At 29.8% G+C, this 24,030-nt stretch overlaps 1 protein-coding gene across 2 annotated transcripts in view; it reads right to left on the bottom strand.

Moving 5' to 3' along the window:
• Positions 1-4,562: 4,562 nt before the first annotated feature.
• The window catches only part of LOC100205304 (nucleoside diphosphate kinase homolog 7), a 31,470-nt gene continuing 12,002 nt past the window's right edge, over positions 4,563-24,030 (bottom strand). The window contains exons 6-13 of one of the 2 annotated variants that reach the window (XM_065789032.1): positions 21,473-21,523; positions 20,754-20,842; positions 16,492-16,557; positions 16,231-16,283; positions 7,680-7,910; positions 5,623-5,727; positions 4,810-4,917; positions 4,563-4,714 (exon numbers count right to left, since the gene is read on the bottom strand). In XM_065789032.1, coding sequence (XP_065645104.1) covers positions 4,682-4,714; positions 4,810-4,917; positions 5,623-5,727; positions 7,680-7,910; positions 16,231-16,283; positions 16,492-16,557; positions 20,754-20,842; positions 21,473-21,523 — 736 coding nt within the window. In that variant the 3' untranslated portion in view covers positions 4,563-4,681. The remainder of the gene's footprint in view (positions 4,715-4,809; positions 4,918-5,622; positions 5,728-7,679; positions 7,911-16,230; positions 16,284-16,491; positions 16,558-20,753; positions 20,843-21,472; positions 21,524-24,030) is intronic. The other variant, XM_065789033.1, reaches the window with a different exon arrangement.

Genomic DNA, 24,030 nt, shown 5'->3' with positions numbered 1-24,030 from the left:
ATTCTTAAATAATATAAAAAGGAGCTCAAGGAAAAATCCTCCTTGAAAATATACAGGTGGAAATAATTGCTATGAGATAATCCCTCGATAAAAAATCCTCCAGGTAAATTACCCCCGGCAAAAAAAACCCTTTAAAAATTTTTTTGTTATTAAATTATACTTTTTTAATCAATGATTCCCTGCAAAATCATAACGATCAGTCAACATAGCGGCACTCCTTGCATGTTTTACCCATTTTTAAGTTAATGTTTAATATAGCATTAATTAACACTCATTGCGTCTTTAGGTCTCTTGATCTTCAGGTCAGCTTCAAAACCAGGTTTAGAATACAAAAACTTCTGAACTTTTTTTTTTTACTTCATTTCCAAGCTTCTATTACACTTTTATCAATACCATTTATTCTATTTATATTATTTAGGTTGTTTTGGCAACTTCGATCCTCAAGTTCTGGATTTTTGTTTTTAATTATATCGTTTTCAGAAATTTTCAGAAAATTATATTGTTTTCAGAAATTTTGCTGTTTGTATTTTGTTCGCGATTTGTTGGTAGTTTTTTTGTTTTTTTTAGCCAACAAATTTTCATAATTTTCATTTATAAATTCGATTTTTTAAGTTCACATTTTCTTCTTGTTTACTACATAATTTTGTTTTATTTAACCGTTAAAAATTTTTAACAAATTGTTGTCATTAAAATCCATAAACTGTTTCATTTGTATTATTGTAGTATTCACTATTTTAAATTTCTCTTTCCACGTTTCAGTGTGTTGAGAGTTTTAAGTTTGTAAAACGCCTGTTCAGTGTGTAAGTTCAATGCGTAATTGGTTATGTATTGATGAGTAGCGACGATTAAGATATTAATACCAAAGCCAAAACACAAATTTTTGATAAACCGCATTTTTTCTATTCTAATTGATTCCCAACAAGGCTGCAAGCAACCACTATTAAATTGGGAGTTACTAAAAAACAAAGAATGGAGTTAAAGAACAAGAAAACTGATTGATTTACAACTGTTGTAGATAAATGCAGATTTCATGACTCAGGAAAACATAAAGAGTCCTAAAGGGTTGAGGTGTGGAGAGAAAAACTAGACAAATCAAAAGAATTTAAGGATGCAGAGACAGATACAGTTAAAAAATGTGACTTTTCTGAATGACAAGTTAAGCGAGAATGAGTTTTAGTTGATAATAGCTCTTTTGAGCAGCAACCATGATAGTAATTGTAGATAAGAAAAAAAAGATGTAACTTTACGACGATGGGAGAGAGGATCAAACTTGATAAATAAAGCAGGTCTAACTACGTTTAAAATGTGTTTTTGTATAAAAGAGAGTGAGCATAATTAGAAATACCAGTCCAAAAGTGAGAACAGCATTCCATTGAAGGACAAATAAGTGGTTTGAAGAGGCAGAGAAAAAGAGATTTGTAAAAGAAGAGAATGATTTCAGGAGATAATGTCAAGTACAATAAAGAGAAGTAACCTTAAAGAGAAAGTAAATAAAGTACAATAAAGAGAAGTAACCTTAGCAGATGCTTATTTTGCAAATGATTCTATAAATGGTATCTATGAGAGTCAGTAGAGAACGATAATCCATGATGATGTAAAGAAGAGGACTCAGTGAAAGGGTTGCATTAATAATTAAATATCAAAAGTATTGCGGTAATTGCTCGCAGTAATTAACTGAGCTTTTTTTGGAGTTAAAATTCACAAGTCACTGCAAGCCTCAATCTGTTACAGAAGTGAGATAAGATTCAAGGTTAGCAATCTGTTCAAAGCAATTGAAGAAGACTTTTTTCAAAACACGAGTATAAAGTTGAGTCGCCAAATAGAGCCACTTTAAATGTAAACTTGTCAGGAAGATCATTAATGTAGATAAGAAACAAAACATGACCCAGAATAGAACCTTTAGGTACCCCAGAAGTTAATAGAAATGACAAAGAGTGTCGGACTTTAAAGATGAGTTTAATGGAGCGGTCAGAAGGAAATGATTTTACAACCTCAAAAACTTTCCTAGTTACAACATATAATACAATGTTATGGGGAAAACCAACATGCCAAACTTTATTAAAAGCTTTCAAAAGTAACCAAAAACTACATAGTTTAGAAAGAGTTGGTATGAGTCCTGGAGAACACTTTTGCAAGACTATGAAGGAATGTTATCTGGACCACAAGCAGTGGAAGAGTCTAATTAAGATATGACTTTAGCAATGGAGGCCGGATTGATTAGAATGTATAACAACAGGTGTAACCTGAATGTGTAATCTGTTTAATTGGAATGAAAGGAAGAGTGTGGCTAAAAGATTCAAGAGTAAAATTAGAAGAAAATTTCATTACAAACAGTTCTACCTTATACTTGGGAGAGGTAATAAGATTAGTCCCATGAATTAGCGATGGAATGTTAGAATGAGTTGGTTGTTGACAATGATGCCAAGGTCACGCTCAGAGCTGGTCTTACCAAGGCTATGTAGGGTTTTTACCAAGGTGCTCGGTTATGGTAAAGATTATGTGAGAACCCGGTAGGTTACCAATAAAAGAAGTGTTACAACGGTTATTGTTTTTTTTTTCAAAGAACACAGCTTTGCGCTTGTCTATGTTAAAACTTAAACTCCAGGTATGAGCCCATTCGACGAGGCGGTCAATGTCATTTTGGAGATTTTGATAACTGGAGGTATTTTTTATAACCGCTGTTAGTTTCGCATTTTCGGCAAACAGCTTCCAAACGTGACGAAAGAGGCCTGACATGTCGTTAATAAAAATCATAAAGATTTAAAATAGATAGTAAAGATAATAAAGATCAGAAAGAATTCCACTGAGGACCTCCAACCAATCAGAGAAGTACTCACCTTGTACTATTGTATGACTGCGGCTAGTTAAGAAGGCTTCTGTCCATCCACAGAAACTTGTGCCAAAGCCATATGCGCGTAATTTGACAATTAGAACTCTGTGACTAACCTTATCGAAAGCTTTATCAAAATCAAAAAGAATCATGATAATATCAAGACAAAATTCAAGCGCTATGGAGATGATATCAAAAGTTTTGTTCAAGTTCGTCATCCCCGATTTTCCAGGTACAAATCTATGTTGATTTATGTCAAACAGGTTGTGGTCAATCATTTGTTTGAGCATACAATCTCGAGTTAAGCGCTCCATTATCTTGCAAGGAACAAGTGAGTGAGATTGGACAGTAGTTTGCTAGGTTTGTCCTGCTACCTTCCTTAAAATAGTTATAACGTTGGCTTGCTTCCAGCAATTAAGATCAGCAACGGCAGTAAAAGATTTTTGTTTATCAACGAAAAAGACAAGGATAGTTTGGATCGGCAAGGATAGTGTGGAGTCCAAAAGGATGTACGTATGGAATCCATTAACCATTAATATTTATATATATTATTATAATATAGTAATTTATCGAATGAAAGTCTTTACTTAATGCATTAAGTAAAGAACTTCCATTCGATAAGATCCATTACAATAATGGAGGGAAAATAGAAAATTTCAAACACTGACTTTGACTGCTCGTCAATATTTATCATCTCCACAGATTTAGTAGCAAGAGTCAGACTTCCACATCTATTTCTCCTAAGTTTAGTTTATTAATTACAATTTGCTACAATCAAAGTCTTTCGAATTGATTGAAATTTATTGACTATTTTATGTTTAAAAAAGCGATTTTTTTAATTACATGCTATCCAATTTTTAGGGAAGTATACCTTAATTATAACCATTATGACAACCTGTTTATTGCAATCAGTAAAATTAATACATCAAAAACGCACACTGAGCTAAAAATTATGCATACACAATACAGTCGTTAGTCCTTGGCCTTGAACATTTTGGTCCCGGCCTTCCACCATTTCCTATTAATTTCTGTACTTTCTTTCGCGTTTCTGTTCAAAAAAGTTGTGGTTTTACTGTCACAGCACTTGCTACCTGCAGTTTTGTTAACATTTGGCCTAAACGTAACTTAAGGCTAAAATTTTTGTTTTTAATACCAAAAACATAAATTTTGGCCTTAAGTTTTCCGTAATTCAATTAAACATAAATTTTGGCCTAGGGGTTTCCGTAGGCCTAGGCCTTGAAATTCTTGGCCAAGCCCTTGATTTTGAAACTCTGGCCTTGTCCTTGGCCTTGAAACTTTTGGCCTTGGTCTTGGAACATGTGACCTTGGCCTTGGTATTGCTATTTTTTGGCCTTGTTAACAACTCTGACACAATATAAGTTGTTAGCATGTAGAAATAAAAGCAACTGGAAACTAGTCTTCAAGTGAAATTAAAACCTCATGTTTCAAAATTATTACTTTTTTTTCAACTTTTTTCAAACTTTGCATTCTTGTTTAAAGATCAGTTACTAATTTAACTTTCTTTTACCATCTTAATGTCTATAATTAATTGAACTCTAGTATCGTGTTATCATTGATCAAATTTAATTAGTGGGCGTTAGTGGGCGTTAACACATTCTAGTTTAATTTCAAAACTTATTAACAAAATAATTTGTGTAATTGTTGAGATTTAAAAAAAAAACAAAAAAATTTAAAAGTAAAAAAAAGCAAAACAACAAAAACAATTATAAAATAAATAGTTAAAAATAAATTATAAATTCTGTTATAACATTTACAGGTTATCAAGTGGATTCAAAATCAGTTTATCACTGTGAAACATCGGATAATCCGTCTATGTATCGGATAATCCGACTATGAATTTAAAATGCGAAAGAAGTACTCAACCTAAAAAAAAGCAAAATTTCAAGACAAGAAAAAAAAGCAATTAACATAATAATTTTTTATTTAATTTTCATTAAATATTCTCAAAAAATTCTTACTTCTAAAATACCATCATCGGGCAAGTCTGTACAATGTACGGCATTTTTAATTTTATCAACTCCAAATTGAGCTCGAAGAGTATGGGGACGCAAATGACGAGCGATTTCCTAAAAGTAGTTCCAGAAACTTAAAAAAATATGAAACAATATAGAAAAAATATCAATATTTGAAAAATATTCAATATTAAATTAGGTACATATAATAATGCAATTGACAATTCAAAATATAGATAGTAAACTTTGTCTATATATATATATATATATATATATATATATATATATATATATATATATATATATATATATATATATATATATATATATATATATATATATATATATATATATATATTATAAGCATTAAAACATCATATACGGTATCATACTATTTATTTCTTTTTTAAGTAATATTTCGGCTCATATAGCGAGAGCCATTATCAAACTAATAAAACCGTTAAAAAAACCGTTTAAAAATTATAATAAACATGTTTATTATAATTTTTATTTAATTATAATTTTAAATTTTATTTAATTATAAGTTTATTATAATTTTAAACCATTATAAAATTTAATATTTTCAATATTAGCTTTCTCACGTTTGTTTTAATGCTTATAATATTATTACACATATTATTAAAGATGTCACTTAAATTTTATATATATATATAAATATATATATATATATATATATATATATATATATATATATATATATATATATATATATATATATATATATATATATATATATATATATATATATATATATATATATATATATATATATATATATATATATATATGGTACAATACTGGATCTGAAGGTCCAACAAATTCTCTGAACTTAGTTGGGGTATTTTCATCTTTCGTTATCTCAATAGCTACGCAGTTGCCGCTGCAAAGTTCGTCAACCATTCCCTATAATAAAATAAAGATTACTAATCTATCACTTACGCAAACATACACACAGATGTATATATACATATATATATATATATATATATATATATATATATATATATATATATATATATATATATATATGCACACAGTAACTAAAAGTGAAAAGGATGCAGGATAGTAAAAGATACATTTTCCTGATTCAACATTATTTTAACATAATTTTTGAAAATATTATTCTATGTAAAGTATACATTGTAGCATAACCTTTATATTAGACATTTGTTTTTATGTTGATTTAAATTAGTTTCTAAACAATAATAGAAAACATATTGTTTATCACAAAAAACATGTCACAGTAAAAATAATGCCACAATATTTGTCGCCATATCTCTCAAAAATCGGAAGTAACTAACCGCAATTGCATTCTTTTGTTTTAGTACGAGATCTGTCAAATTATTATTAATATTGTTAATTACTAATCTGTTTGTTAATTAATTTGTGTGTGCTTTAAAACACAAAAAAAATTAAAACTGGGAGACACACGACTCTTGAAGAAAGACAATTAATCCTATTTCATTTCCAAAATAAAAAAAGTCATCGAGAAATTGCAAAAATTGTTAATAAAAGTGCGTCTACAGTGCAACATATTATAGAACGTTATCAAAATGAAATTAGAATAAAAAATCTATGTCTTTGGTAAGGATTTCCCAGGTGAAAGTACCATGCACTCTTCTATATAATTGTCTTTTTGTGCAAACTTTACTAGTTTGTTCTCTGTGTTAAGAATCTCTTCTGGTTGAAATTCACCTTTAAGTCTGCAGCTTTTAGTGGCGTACAGTTGCTTATAAAATGATACTTAGTTATGCACTCTTGTGAAAATCTTTGAAGTCACAAAGCCCAATCACCTAGCTCCATCTTTTACAAACACTAACACTGCCATTGCCTACATTATTGTTGCTATGTTTCTATAGCATTTTCTGTGGTTATTTCTTTTGAGCATCAAAAGTTCTGATCCTTATAATCATCTAATGTGTTCATTTAGTTTGGATACTGTAAGTATAATTTTGTTATATCAGCGGCATGGTTATCTTTGGTTGGTACATATTGCAAGGCTAAAATTAAGTGATTGCGAATTGCAAATTTCAAAGCTATGATGTTCAAAGAAATTAGATTAGATGAAAAAAATTTTTTTGAACACAAAGGAACAGTTTCAGTAAAAGGATGTGTTTTACCATGACATATAAATAACAAGCCAAGTAAGATTAAATTTCAGTTGATGGATCAAAGCTCGCTTTACCATGGTATTTGTAGAAGAAAGAAAAAAAATGCAACTTTATGATCATGGAACCCTTAAAAAGAAATAATAAAAGTTTGTTAACTAATGAATCAAAGTCCTAGCTAACAATATTATGAAATGCTGATTGGGCAATAGAGACCATAGCAATCTCAAAAGTTTTTAAAATGGGTATTTACAGATGCAAGATTTAAATAAAAAAATAAGATTTAGTTGAGTATATGTTAAACAGCCTCTATATCTACATTAACTAAGAAACATCTGAAATTAAATAAGTATTACTAAGAGCAAGTTGGTCTGGTAAATATTGCACACTAAGATTCGATGTATGTAAAGTTATTCCAAAGACCACAAGTATTTTTAATAAATAGAAAAAATATTTGGTGGCAGTAATGGTTTTTTATAGTTAATGTTTTTAAATATTGTGGTCATGTTTATATATATATATATATATATATATATATATATATATATATATATATATATATATATATATAGATATATATATATATATATATATATATATAGATATATATATATAGATATATATATATATATATATAGATATATATATATAGATATATATCTACATATATATATGTATATATATATATTCATATATATACACACACACATAAAAACAATATATTGTAAAATTGAATTAAAAACTTACACAGTACTCACTGACAACTCCTTTGTATATTTCAAAAAACTCCTCAGCATCATTTTTTTCTAGTCTGTACATTTGCAGTGTAGAAAGTTCAAAACCTTCATGTTGTATAGCACTTAAAATATTTCCAAGGAGATTGTTAGCAACTGCGTGAGGTTTAACAATGCAGAGGGTGCAATTTTTAAATTCAGCTTTAGGTTTTGGAGAATGGGGACCAAAGAAAAATTCCAACTCCTATATAAATACATTTTATTATTAGTCAAATGTATATTATGCTTACATGAGAAACAACGTATACATAGATAAATAAAATTAAGTGATACATTTTGACATTATTACATTCAATTATAAGCTATTTATATTAAAAAAAATAGCTTTTAATTTATTTAAAAAATATATACCAAAAATATCCTACAAGATAAAATTTGGTACACCTTTAAGATTGACCTAATTATAATAGAGAAATGCAACTTAAAAATAAAAACCAATACAAATCTTAAAATCAACAAAAGTAATTTAAAAAAACTCTTATCTCAACAGTACAAACACATTTTCACTTTAAAGAACAGGTTTATGACAGGTTTATGACCACATTGATGGCGTTGCTATAGGTTCTCCATTAGCACCTTTATGGCACCTTTGGCATCTATTTATGGGTAATTTTGATGAAAAATGAGTCAAATCTTATAATGGAGTAAAACCGTTGTTTTACAAACGTTATGTAGATGACATTTTTGCTGATTTTCCCTCAGAAAACCACACATTTTTATTCTTGGATTATATCATCAGAAAACATTCTTTAATATCTTTTACCATGGAAAAGGAAGAAAACTCAAAAATATCTTTCTTGGACATAAATCTATGTAAGTCAAACAGTTCAATGATTACAACAGTTTTTCATAAAATGTATATATTTTTTTTACATCTTCGCTTCAAAATAGGCTGAAAGCAACCACTAATTAAAGTTGGGAGTTACTGGAAGAGAAAAGATGAAGATTGTAGAGGAAGATAACGATTGACAGACAGCTTAAAAGATTGCAAATTATATGAATCAGGAAAGCAAGATGAAGGAAGCAAATTCGAAAAAACTGATGTTTGAGGAAAAAAACTAGATAAATTACGGGTTTTGGAGCACTTAGGAACAGTCACAGAAAAAGGATGACACTTAATTGAATGACGAGTAACACAAGAATAAATTTTAGTAGATGACACAAGAGACGCTAGCTCTTTAGAGCAGTGTCCATTATAGTATTTGTAGAAAAGAGAAAGAAAAGCAACATTACGACGATGTGATAATGGTTGGAGGTTGGCTGCAAGAGCAGGTCCAACTATGTTTACAATGTGTTTTTGCACCTTGTCTAAAAGAGAAAAGGCATCATTAGAAGATCCGCCCCAGATTTGACAACAGTATTTCATACAAGGCCGGATTTGAGTATTATAGAGGTTTATAGAGATTTATAGAAATGTCATTTTTTGTTTACAAATTTGTTTGAGAAGGAAATATATACTGTTATATTGGCAAAACTACTCGCCACATAAAGACAGAAATAATTGAACACTACAGAAGGCATAAAAACTCTTATCTAACATATATTGTATATAAATTACCAAGAAACTTATTCAAAACTAAATTTTTAACAATATATTTTAGTTATTTAATTTAATAATTTTCAAACCACAGAAAAACAAAGTAAAAAAGAGAAGAATGTAAACATAACAAAGTAGTCCCTAAAAAGCTTGCAATTAAATTTAGAACACATGTTGCAGACCATGATGGAGTAAGGTTTTTGAGAGTTTTTGATATCAATTTCTTAACAGTTGTAAATTTTTATTTTACTTAAACGAATCAAATTTATTTATTCTGAACTTTTTTATCTGTTATTTATAGTTGTCCAAAATTAAATTTATATATATATATATATATATATATATATATATATATATATATATATATATATATATTTATATATATATATATATATTTATTTATGTTAATAAAATGACTCAGTGGTCTTACAAGCAATTTATATTTCAATTCAGACTAAAGGTGTCAAAAGGCAAATAAGTTTGAAGCCAAGCGTAAAATTTGATTTAAATCTTACAAAATAAGCTGCGGCAGTACTTCAACAACTATAAGCCATGTCAAAACCAAACATGAAGCATCTTGGAAGTAACATCTTTTGAAAACCATAGAGGCACTTAATAAACAAAAACTTGATAAAGAAAAAGGGCCCAAAACAACAATAATCAAAAGCCGCATAATTAAAAACCAAAAACATGGGTTAAATGATCCAAAGCAATTAAAGTTTGACTTTTTAACAAATTTTTTTGCAAGCTCGATCTACCTTATAAAATTTTAGATAAAAAAAAAGCCTAAGAATTAATAAGTGAGGCAAATAACAAACTTATTTTTTTTCTTCTTACAATTCACCTCCCCAAGGCTGAGAAGGCCACTACAGATAAGGAGGCTGCTTGTGGTTATAACCCTCTCTCAACTCTCTAACTCCGAAACACGAACCTTGACAAACAAAGCCGCTGCGCGGAGAAACAAGTTGAGCACGGTACTACCAGGGATGTAGCGGGAATTGAACTCAGTACTTCTCACTTATGAAGCGAGAGCTTTATCACTACCGCATATTACTATGTTGCATTATTATGTTGCATTATTATGTTTGCATCAACATTTAGTCACCAATAACTTTAAACGCCGTAAGAAAAGGTAAAGGAGGGGTTGAAAATAGAATTTTCTTCACAACAGTTTAAATAAGGGACATAAACCAACAATTGTTAGTTATTATAATTGTTATTGGTAATTAAATTTAATTTTAGATGGTTTGCTTAAATTAACGTATTAACACAAAGCAAGTGAACTCAGCTTCAAAACATTTCCTTACTTTTGGAACCCTTCACTGTACAAAGGTATATTCAAACCTATAAATGCCTAATCTCAGGGATATTCAAACCTTCAAATGCCCAATTCACAGTTCTATCATATATACTCAATTTGAAGTACCATTCCCAAGAATATTGACAGCAAATCTTTTCAGAAGCCTACGTTGACAGCTTTAATCTATTCTGCAGCTGGACTTGGATAGGTTTAATACTCTTCCATCTGCTGCATGTTTGTTACATCCAGCCTTTTTTGTCTTTATCCTTACACTAGTAATGGACACCTTCTATGCCTTGTGAAGAAGAGCCAGAACTACAAGCAGTTGCTGAGCCAGCTAGAACAAGAACTTAAAGAACAAGAACTTAAAAAACTCAACAAGAACTTAAAGAAGCCCTTTAAGTTTTAGTTGAATAAAATCTTTTCAAAAGTAGGAAATAATTATAGTCAAGACAGGTCAGCTGTCAAGATATTTAACAGACATAAGCAGTAGTGATGGCCTACCGTACTAGTTAATGGCCTGTTCTTTTGGAAACAAAACAAAAGCTAAGTATCCTTTCCATCCCAGAAAGGATACTTAGCATAGTTTTAACTACTAGGTGCCGTAATCAAGCAAAAAAATAATAAGAGATGAGTTTTTTTTTTTAAAACCTGAACAAGAACATGTAGTTGAAATTCATTCACACATTTTCTTTCAGTTTCAAAAAAAGCTCATTTTAATTTAATTGAATCATTGAATGACTGTTTTAGAACCATTTAATCACTTATTAACTTGTTTAATATTATTTGCTTCAATATTGTTATTTTGCTTATAACTTGTTTGATATATTATTAAGAAATTGTTTCAATATTGTTGTTTTGAAACTTTTATACTTAATAAGTTAATACCCTGTTAAAAATTGCTGCAAAATTTGATAAAAGTAATATATTAACTGAATTAGGAACTGAAGTAAGAATTTAAATTATTGAAAAAATAAGAACTAAACAAAAATTAATTTCTAAACTGAATAAAAACTGAAATAGTAATTATTTTATAAGTAAAATCAAAATTAGAAATTAAATCAATACTACAAGAACTGAATAAAAACTGAGAAAATATATACTTAGAACTTAAATACCACTGCTCCTAATGAGGGAACAGTAGTTAAATTCAGTTTAATGGCTCTGAGGTCAGTAATAAGATTCCTGGACCTTGTGGCAGCTCTCAAGTAGTCTGACCCCACCACCATTGATCTCATCAACAGCTACAAAATATCAAAATAATAAAAAATAATAATTTGTGTTAAATTTTACATTTGCAAAATACCCCACTTGACTTACTTGCTCATTGTAAGACAAATTTAAATTTAGTTTTTTATCTTAGAGTCTCGATAGTTATTCTTCTTTGATTAGCAAAAACTTCTATAGTAATATACTAGGACTAATGGCTTAACAACACCTTAATTCACTAATTTGTCATGAAATCAGGATTGAATTCTCAGACTATTATTCTATGTCCTTTTATTTAACACCACTTTTCTTAAATTTTTTTATTTCTTATTTATTCACTGTATAACTGCACTTCTAACAACAACCTTATAGCTTACTGAAAATTGATTCAAGATTTTCTTAGTGATTTAGTCTTTTACAACATATTTTTATATATCAGATGTATCGTTGCACTTCTAAAAAAAAAACTTATGAATTAATAAGTAGTCTTTGAAAGATGTCATTCATTTCTCTGCTGAAAATAAAGAAAAAATAGATTAAATCTGCCATAAACCTTGCTTGCCAGCAAAACTTGACTAGATTACTTTATGTATCAACAATCTTCGATTAGTAAGTGCACATAAATTTGCTGTTGGGTGACTTAGTCTTCAAACCAGTCAATCATCAAATGTTTAACATGTACTTTAATAAAGTTGTGATGAAACATGCACCAAATGGAGAGTATTAAGAATAGATTTGTAAACTGCTCCAGCAAATTTTCCAATTCTCTCACAGATAACTGTTAGATCGTTTTCTAATTTCATTTATTTTTCATTAATTGTTTGTTTTTTTTTCCATAAATTTTACAAAAAGTACTCTATGACATTTGGCCATAAATATCATTAAAAAAAAAATAATGACATTAAAAATAAACAAAGATTAAAAGACTAAAAGATAATTTAAAGACATTTGTGCTTTAAACTATCGAAATGTACCTTATCTTTTTTAGTGAATAATTACCAAGATTTTTAATAATTCTGTACCTTTTTCTATGCAGAGAAGATTTTAATAAATTATATTCACGTAAATCGACACCAGCTTTTTTTTTGCAGAAATCATGTGAACATGTCTGAACATATTATGATACAAAATCATTTCTTTTATGAAATATATGATTTCTGCTTCCTGTTTTTGTTGAATATACAATAATATTTTTGCTGGATTGTTGCTCCAAAATAAAGGAAAGAAACAAACTCAAATATTTTTATTGATTGAGGGTTAAGTAAATAAATTATACAAAAACATAATATTAAAACTACCTTAAATATTTTTGAAGATTAAAATAATGCAGGATATATCTGACACTGAACAGCTGGTTAATTGGTAGCTCATTTATAAGATTTTATAAGATTTCTGTCAGATCAGGTTATCCTGCTACTGGTAACAAGTAACCCAGTACAATCTGTTTCATGTCCTGCTACCTTGAAGGATACGCCTTTTTAGGCAAAGGCTAGGAGATACCAACTCAAACTTAAAACACCCCCTGCCTTGGGGCTCTTGGTTGAGTAAAGGCTAGAGATGGTGCCAATAAAAATACTCATCTTGGGCAGATGATAAATGCATCTGGCTACTGCCTTGTGGAAGGCCTTCTAGACAAAGACTTAAGGGGTAAACAGATTCTATCTGTTGACCAGCCGCGCACCCCTACTTCCACTATTAGGCTGGCGCAGATGTATTTTTAATACATTGCTTCCAGTTTAGGATGTTAAATGCTTGATCTTCTTGACTCAATGCATGGGTTTTGCTTGTGTCTCTGTTTTTATGACTAGGCAACATCCTATTATCTCCTAATGAGGGTACAGCTCTAAAACTCAGCTTTATGGTTCTGAGGCTGGCTGGTAGTCAGATTTCCCAAACTCTGTCGTAGCTCTCAGAGAGGCTGATTCCATCAACAGCTGAAAAATATCAAAGCATTAACAGTGCCATGTTGCGCATGGATGGTGTTCCTGTTTGTACTTTTGGTGTGCATTGCCAAGGCCACATTTGGAGCCCTTTGTTACGGCTTGGGGTTTATTAATAGTAATGTGGCAATTGCTAGGGCTATTAAACAGTACTCTGAGTACTATCTATGCTTTGAGTCAAGTTCTCCAACAAATTTAAAAGTGAATAAAGTACCTAAAACTATAAAACACAAAAAACCATCATCATCACCAAGTTCTCTAAACCTATCATTCACTAAAATTTGTTGTCTTCGAAGTAACTTTTCTTCTGTTGAGTCTTATCTCTTGCAAAGTTCACCAGACCCACTCACTCTTTGTGAGACTAATTTGAGTTCAGCTGTCTCATCTTGCGATCTTAGTATTGATGGTTATCTTCCTTTAATTCGTTAAGACTCTAATAGTCACATGTTTGGCTTGGGCATTTACATTTGTAAGAACTCACCCATTTGTCACCAACTTTTGCCTTTCTCAATCCTTAACTCAAATAGTCAACTTTCCAACTTGCTTTCCAGACAACCCGAATCATTTACCTTCTCTACTCGCATTATGTCTTGTTTCTGATCCTAGTAAGTGCTCAGTTTAGAATCTTCTACAGCTTGTGGCCCGGGCAAGATACCTGTTATTGTCTTGCAGAAGTGTTCTCCGGAGTTGTCTATATTCTCAAAACTATTCAACAAGTGCTTATCAGAGTCTTGTGTTCCAGCCTGTCGGAAATTGGCATCTGTTATCCCTATTTTCAAAAATTCTGGAGAGCGATCTGATTCATCTAACTACCGTCCCATTAGTCTTCTTTCTATCATAACCAAGGTTTTTGAATCTTTAATTAACAAACACTTAATTTCTTATATTGAATCTAATAACTTACTTTCTGACCATCAATATGGATTTCGATCTTCTTGTTCTACAGCTGATTTGCTAACAGTAATAACTGATAAGTTTTATCGTGCATTAGATAAAGGTGGAGAGGTTAAGGCCATCGCTCTTGACATTTCAAAAGCTTTTGATAAATTTCGGCATGCTGGTCTTCTCCATAAGCTTACTTCTGATGGTGTATCTGGCAACATCTTTAAGATTATTAAATCCTTCCTTTCCAATCGTAGTATAAAAGTTGTCCTTGATGGACAGCACTCTTCTTCATATCCTGTAACTTCAAGGGTTCCTCAAGGTTCTATCCTTAGCCCCATACTCTTTTTAATTTATGTTAACGATCTTCCAGATACTCTCACATCTAAGGTGACATTGTTTGTTGATGATACTACCATTTATTCTTGTCGTGATAAAAAACCAACACTTTCTGATTGCTTGGAGGGGGCATTTGAGCTTGAAAAGGATCTCACTTCTGCTACAGCATGGGGCTCACAGTGGCTGGTGAACTTCAATTCAGATAATTCAATTTTTTTCAGCTAATCATTATGGCAATAATTTAGATCTTCCTATATTTATGAACGGTGATGTACTCGATGAGTCATCTACTCTTCATCTTCTAGGATTAACTCTTACTTCCGATCTTTCCTGGAAACCATATATCAAATCTGTTGCAAAATTAGCATCTGCTAAGGTTGCATCTGTTTATCGAGCTTGATATTTTCTTATTTTGGATTCTATTCTCCATCTCTATAAATCTCAAATCTGGTCTTATATGGAATACTGTTGTCAAATCTGGGGCGGATCTTCTAATGATGCCCTTTCTCTTTTAGACAAGGTGCAAAAACGCATTGTAAACATAGTTGGACCTGCTCTTGCAGCCAACCTCCAATTATTATCACATCGTCGTAATGCTGCTTCTCTTTCTCTTTTCTACAAATACTATAATGGGCACTGCTCTAAAGAGCTAGCATCTCTTGTGCCATCTACTAAAATTCATTCTCGTGTTACTCGTCATTCAATTAAGTGTCATCCTTTTTCTGTGACTGTTCCTAAGTGCTCCAAAAACTCTTATTTGTCTAGTTTTTTTCCTCGAACATCAGTTCTTTGGAATTCGCATTCGTCATCTTGCTTTCCTGATTCATATAATTTGCAATCCTTTAAGTTGTCTGTCAATTGTTATCTTGCTCTACAATCTTCAGCTTTTCTTTTCCAGTAACTTCTAACTTTAATTAGTGGTTGCTTGCAGCCTTGTTGGAAGCGAAGATGTTTAAAAAAAAAAAAAAAAGATAAATTAGCAGGTATAAAATTTACCTTGAATTGCTTTGAACAGTGGAAAATTAAAAATTTTCAAAAGTTTTACACTCAACTCTAATATTTATTTTAGACCAATATTTCTGATATATTTAGTAATTTCCCATATAGGAGTTTTATATAACCCACAAATTTCTATATAGTCTACAAATTTTTATTTTTTTGAGACACCCTAATCTGTAGCCACAATCTTGTTAATAAAGTAGAATCGAAAACCATGTTTAGCCATAATTTGTTAACAAAATAAAAAAAATATTTGAAAAACATTGAATAGCAAATCTTTATAAACAAAAAGACTTACACGCGCAGAAGATGAAGGGGAATCAGAACCATGACATGCATTTTTAGTTCCATCTAAAAATTTCATAAAACTTTTAAAAAACCTTTAGAAACAAAACAAAAAAAAAATTATTAAAATCACTTTGTTAAGTATTTGGAAATACACATAGCAAGAAAAATGTGAAATATGTAACAAAAAAATATAAAACCTTTTAAAAGAAAATTATGAAATATATAATAAGAAAATAGTGAAATATATAAGAAAAAAAAGAAAGTGTGAAACCTGTTCCATAGATAGCTCTAATACTGTTAGGAGCATCTTGTTTAGCTTTTAAAGAATTGGTAGGACCTTTAAAAAATGATTATGTGCCTTTTATAATAAAGAATTGACAGGACCTTTAAAAAATGATAATAATGTGTTTATAATAAAGAATTTAAGGAATTTTTTAAAATAAATAAAATTTTTATCAGTTTAAATAATCTTATTAATTTCCTTTACTTAAGTTTTTAATGTATTTATAATACATGGGTTTTATAAACAAATTTTAATGTAGCTAATATAAAAAGTGATACTTTCAACAGAAGAGAATAAGATAAAAATTGATATATATTAAAGTTTTCCACCACAAAACCTAATTTTCAGGCTGACAGAGCCCTCTTTTTGTAAAATACATTAACATATTTAAAATGGGCAAAAAGTCCATAGATACAATTAAAGAATAAAAAATAAAAATAAAAAGTAAATAAAGAGCCATTTATAACAATTAATTATATGGATAGCCCATTAGGATATTCTATTATTTAAATCAAAAGTGATATTTTTTTTGGCACATGTGACAAGGGGATTATTTAAACTGATCATAAAGTTAGACATATTTCTATCAAAAGTTGGATCAGAAACAAGACATAAGTCAACTAGAGTAGGTAAATGATTCGAAAAGCGAGTTGGTAAGCTAACAATTTGTGTTAGAGTTGAGAAAGACAAAAGACGTGAGCCTTGATGCTTGCATAGTCACTGACACTAGAACCAAGAAGGAGAGCGACATAGAACAAAGAGAAAGTCAATAGAGTGAAGTGGTGCTAAAACAAAAGCACATAAAAGAATAGTCTGTGGATTCAAACCTAGTTTCCCTACAAATGGGTGAATTCTTACAAATGTAGATGCCCAGACCAAGCATGTGACTATTGGAGTCTTTACGAATTAAAGGAAGATAACCATCAACACTAAGATCACAAGATGAAACAGTAAAACTCAGATTAGTCTCACAAAGAGCAGGTAGGTCTGGTGAACTTTGCAGGAGATAAGACTCAATAGAAGAAAAGTTACTTCGAAGACAACGAATATTAGTGAATGATAGGTTTAGAGAATTTGGTGATGAGTTCTTAGCACTTCAGTCATTTTTAAATTTGTTAAAGAACTTAACTCAAACACAGAAAGTACTCAGTACACATTTAATAATCCAAGCAATTGCCTTATCACTATTAACAAGCCCTAAGCTCTAACAAAGGGATCCTAATGGTCTCAAAAATGCACACCAAAAGTACCAACAGGAAAACTATCCATGCACAACATGGCACTGTTAGTCTTCTGATACTTTACAGCTGTTGATAGAACCAGTCTCTTTGAGAGCTACCACAGAGTTCGGGAAACTTGACTACCAGCCGGCCTCAGAACCATAAAACTGAGTTTTAGAGCTATATCCTCATTAGGAAATAATAGAAGAAGTTGCCTAGCCAAAAAAACAGAGACAAAAGTAAAATCCATGCATTGAGTCAAGAAGATTCAACATCCTAAACTGGAAACTATGTTTTATAAATACATCTATGCTAGCCTAATAGATGAAGTAGGAGTGCAAAGCTGGTCAACAGGTAAAATCTGTTTACCCCTTAAGTCTAGGCCTTCTACAAGACAATAGCCAGATGCATTTAACATCTGTTCAAGATGACTATTTTTATCATAACACCATTTCTAGCCTTTACTCAACCAAGAACCCCAAGGCAGGGGGTGTTTTAAGTCAGAGTTAGCTTCTTCTAGTCTTTGCCTAAACAAGTGTATCCAACAAGGCACCAGGACATCAATCAGGTTGTACTGGGTTACTTGTTACCAGCAGCAGGATAACCTAACTTGACATTTTATAACAACTAATAAGCATTTTATTAATATAAACAAGTTATAAAAGGTTTGAAGAACTAAAATAAATACTACTTTGTCTTGTAACAAATAAATTTGAAAACTATATTGTAACTTTTTGTGATTTTTGCATTATTAACTGTAATCTGGTATTATAAAAGATAATAAAATAATTTGATAAAATCTAAGTAGTATCATTTTTGGTCTTTCTTTAAATGATCTTTTTATAGATTTTTTTGCATGGGATTTCAAAAAATTGTTAATTAAATTGTTTAAGAGTTAATTATTTAAATGGGAGTTTGTTGGAACATTGTAATTAGGTTTATTATAATGTTTACATTTTAAGGCATCACTCATATTCCTTCCACTATCGCTCATAAAATATATTTTTTATTTTATAATTTTTTATACTGGTGAACTAAGTTAGAGTTTAAATCAAGGATCTTTTTATTTAGCATGTGATTTGAGTCATTTTGCTTTTTTTTTCCTACACAATAATGACAGTGGCTGGTTTTTTATTAATTTGACAACAAGCCATTGTTGTCAAATTAATAAAAAACCATTGCTTAAAATTGAATTAAAAAACAGCAAAAAAAAGTGCTAGAAATACATACACAAAATTACACCAAAAAAATTAAGCTGTAAAAAGAAGCAGGAGACATAAAACCTAAAAATAGTAAAAAATTAGGCTCTACTCACTAATAATGGTTAAATTTATTTGTTAATGTAAAAATCATGTAGTTATTTTTTTAATCTCGTCAAAAAATCAATTAAATATAAATATATATATATATTTGCATTATGTAAAACTGAATTTTTTAATAGTAAACATGCAGTATTTTACACTTTCAACCAACCTTATTATCTGTTCCAACTAGCTAGGGATTTATTGGAACACTTTTGTACAGTTTTCTTATCAAAGATATATTAAAAACTACATTACTAAATTTAACCATTATTAGTGAATATTGTATGCTTAAGTAAGTAGTGTTTAGGCAATATAAAAAACTTTTAAAATATTGTTATTAGCCACAAGCTCAGAAATAAAATAAAAACATTTAAACTAATATGGTCTCCCTTATTCAGAGTTTTTAAAAAAATGTCACAACAAAAATAAAGTTTGCGTCAATTGAGCAAAAGAACTGTTGATACAACATTAGTCGTAAAAAACTTTTTAGATCATACTTTATGTTCTCATATGCATGGGGCAGCTGTCTTAGAATAGAGTGAAGCTAAGAAAAAAAACTCCTGATACCATCAGTTCAAAGAAAGTGTCAATTCCTTTGACAGTGTTAAAATCCAAACAACACTGGGACCTGGGACTGAGAATTTATATAAGATGGCTAAATACATTATAACTACATAGATAATAATGCACATTAAACACATTATATAGTTAATTTATAAATTTGCTAAATACTAAAGTTTTATTGCTATACTTATTAAAAAAATTGTCTAAAGCTATGCTCTTATAAAGCTATGCTCTTATAAAGCTATGCTCTTATAAAGCTATGCTCTTATAAAGCTATGCTCTTATAAAGCTATGCTCTTATAAAGCTATGCTCTTATAAAGCTATGCTCTTATAAAGCTATGCTCTTATAAAGCTATGCTCTTATAAAGCTATGCTCTTATAAAGCAATGGTTTTTATAACCAAATAGTCATTAACCCTTTCATAACAGGATGCAAAAATTAAAAAACAATATTGTGCCGACCTTAAACCAGCAAAGCACTGAACTTTTGTGCTTACCTTAAATCCTTTGGATATCGCATGAAAAGACTTGATTACATTAATAAAAGTTTTTTGGGAAAGCGTAGCAACTGTAATTTCAAATTTTCAATTTTATCAAAATATTTTTACAAATATGAACCATTGTCAGCAGTGCTCTTTATTAGGTGTAGTGTTTTATTAGGTGCCCATATTTCAAATTAAATATAGATTTATTTAACATATATAATATTTTTACTACAACATTATAGATACCAAAAGAGCAAGATGTAAAAGTCTATCATCGTAATGCTTATTAAGCCTCTACTACACACATAAAAATGAGCTAAAGTATGTTTTTAATAAAATGAAAAAATAAGCCATAAAAATAAGTATGTTTGTTGTGTTTTCAAATTGGTTTAAGAGGCTCGATACTTGTTAAAATTTAAAAATACTTTCAAAATACTATTAAGAACTATGATCTTAATGATGAACATTTATCTTATGCAACCAAAAAAAAAAAAGATAAAATTTAACACCATATATTTTATTAGTTATATAGTATATAGTACAGATATATTTGATTGACATTAATAAATTAAAAAAAAAAGTAATAGTGTTTTAAAATATTGTGAAATGACGTTACTAATTACTAATAAAATTACAAAAATATTTATTTTATACAACGAAAGATATTTGAAACATACCAAGACAGGCTCTCCATTTTTTAACACAATCCTCCCCCATTAGTTCTAAAGCTATCACAGGGCCACTTGTTAAATAATCCAACAGCTCCCTGTAAAGAGACAGCAAATTTACTACATGTTAATTAAAATAATAAATAATTTTTTTTGTATTTTTGAAAAAAATGTCATTAACATATAACTTTATGAAATGTTCAAATAAATATTCTTAAGAAACAAACATCTAAAAGCAATTATTTTATAATTTTTATTAAAACGAATTAAGACTTAATTTAATAACAATCTTCAAAACTTAAGTTTTAGAAATTTGAAGTATTTTGATAGACTTTAACTTATATTTATTTAGAGTATTTAAATTAAAATACATTAACAATTTTACCTTAGAAAGAGGTGAACAATATTAGCTTTAAAAAATCTTTATAAAATTAAAGGCATGATTCATTTATTAATAAATTCATAAATTCGTTAATATTGGTAAAAAAAAAAAAAGAGAAATAGACTACTCCTGTTCTTATGATCTTGGAAATAAAAGACATTAAAAATAGGTAATAAGAAGTGGTAGAAAAACTTCAAATAAAATTTTAAATTGTATTGTTAGATATAATAAGGACATTTTATATTTGACTATTTTGCATTAAATATGAGTTTTAATCATTTTGTATTTTTGCACAGTTTAGATAGTGAATAAACATTAAAAAAAAAAAGAAAATACTTTTACGTACCCAAAAAATGGTTTTCCTTTGTGTTCATCATAAAAATTTGCTGCATCAGCTCTAAGACAAAAATTCCGAACAAAATACAATAAAATCATATTTATCTATTTTTTTAGTTGAGTTTTAAATTCAATGAAACTATATTTATTTTTAAATCAGAAATAAAATTATTTTATACTAACTTTAACTTATCGTAACTCTTACGCTGTTTTACATTGAGACATCAATTTAATAGATTAGCGATATATAACTTTTATAATTGATTTTTTTTTTATAATTGATATTTAAATTTTATAATCTCTAAATAAAATACACTTTTACATCAACATAGGTTTATGCAAAAGTTTACTCTTGTTATACTTGTTGCTTGTTATACTTATTGAAAGTAAACCAAAATTTTTTTTATTTATTTCTGATTCACTTGCTATAAGGCTGCAAGCAACCACTATTAAGTTGGGAGTTACTAGAAAAAAAAATAGAATTAGAGAGCAAGGAAATGGTTGATAGAAGACTTGAAAAGTTATAGGTTGTATGAGTCAGTAAAACATGAAGATGGGAAAGAGTTCCTAAGGGTTGAAGTGCCAGGAACAAAACTAGACGAATAAAAGTTTTTAGAGTATACAGGAACAGATAAAATAAACAAATGAGACTTTGCTGAATGACAAGTCAAACAAAAATGAGTTTTAGTTAATGGAACTAGAGATAATAGCTCCTTTGAGCAGTGACTATGATAGCATTTGTAGAAAAGAGAAAGAGATGCAACTTTACAATGATTCGACCTGCTCTATCTGCTAAGCTCAAGCTTAGCAGATAGAGCAGGTCGATCAACGCTTACAAGGCGTTATTAGAAAAAATTTGTCTTGAAGAATTTGTCTTGTCTGGAAGAGAAAAAGCATTATTAGAAGAACCAGCCCAAATATAACAACAGAATTCCATGCAAGGACGAATAAGATTTTTAGAGACCAGATTTGTAGAGGTAGAGAATGGAATCAGGAGTAAGGAAATGGCGAGCTCAATAAAGAGAAGCAACCTTAGCAGATGCTAATTTAGCAAATGATTGTATATATGACTTCCATGAAAGCTCAGTAGTAACTGATGATCCAAGAAGACATAAAAAAGAGGACTCAGCGAGAGGGTTGCCATTCATTAACAATTAAGTGTCAAAAGTATTGCAATAGTTGTATGTTTTTTTGGAGTTGAAATTTGCAAGCCACTGCAAGGCCTAATTTATTAAGAAGTGAAATCAGTTTCAAATACGACTGTCGGTTCTACATGATCATTAAGAGAAGACTTTTTGTCAAGACAGGAGTACAAAGTTGAGTCATGAGCAAAAAGAGCTACTAAGGATGTAAGGTTGTCAGGAAGATCATTAATGTAGATAAAAAACAAAACAAGACCAAGGATAAAACCTTAAGGTACCCCAAAATTTACTGGAAGTGAAGAAGATAGTTGGCCTTCAAAGATGACTTTAATAAAGCAGTTAGAAAGAAACGATTTAATAATGTCAAAAACTTTCCAGGTACACTGTATAATAAAAGCTAATGGAAAAGACCAGCATGCCAAACTTTGTCAAAAGCTTCAGATATGTTGAGAGCAATAGCCCTAGCCTCTATCTAATGCACGATAAAATATTTCAATCACAGCAGATAGCAAGTCAGCCATAGAGTATTAAAAAGCGTATTGATTGTCTGACAGTAAGTTATTTGATTCAAGATAGGATGTGGAAATTAATTGATCAAAGACTTAAAGACCTTGGTAAAAACAGAAAAAAGACCCCAGCAACTATCAACAACAATAACTAAAGGGGTCAAAATCTTCACCAGAGTTTTTGAAAATTGGAACAACAGATGCCATTTTCCAGCAGCAGGAAAGCAAGACTCAGTCAAGCACTTATTAAATAGTTTGGAGAAAATTGAAGAGAGTTCTGGAGAACAGTTTTGAAAAACTGACAGGAATGTTGTCTGGACCTCAAGCCATAGAAGAGTTTAATTGAGATATGACTATAGCAATGGAAGCTGGAGTGATTTGAATGTCTAGCAACGGGTTAACCTGTTTAATTGGAATGGAAGAAAGAGAATGGCCATAAGATTCAAGAGTCAATTTTGAAGAATAGTTCTTTGCAAATAGTTTTGCCTTATCATTGGAAGAGATAATGAAATTAGTCCCATGAATGAGAGATGGAATGTTAGACTTACCCTTGTTAATGAGACTGTTGAAAATTTTAAAAAGTGTTTAGAACTTCTGAGATAAGATAAGAGATTTAGTGAACTGAGAATAAAATTCATAAATAGTCATTTGTTCTCAAAAGAGTTGTTCTTTTGAAAAAGATGAAAAAAATGATTACAATTACATATAGCAGCTGCACAAGGAGGTGAAAACCATGAAGTAGAATAAGGCTTTACATGGAACCGATGGGGAGGAATAAAAGCTTCTGTTCCTGCCTGAATCCAGGATGTTACATATGAGGCGCATTTATCAGCTGAGAGAGAAAAGACATCAACCCAAGGACCTGAAATTGACCTGACCTGGAGTAGTTAAAAGGAACTACTTCCTGCAAACAGTACATT

This window comes from Hydra vulgaris, chromosome 01, assembly GCF_038396675.1.
Source record: "Hydra vulgaris chromosome 01, alternate assembly HydraT2T_AEP".
Taxonomy (NCBI): domain Eukaryota; kingdom Metazoa; phylum Cnidaria; class Hydrozoa; order Anthoathecata; family Hydridae; genus Hydra; species Hydra vulgaris.
Note: the sequence above shows the minus strand (reverse complement) of the source record. Positions and strands in the feature narration are given on the sequence as shown.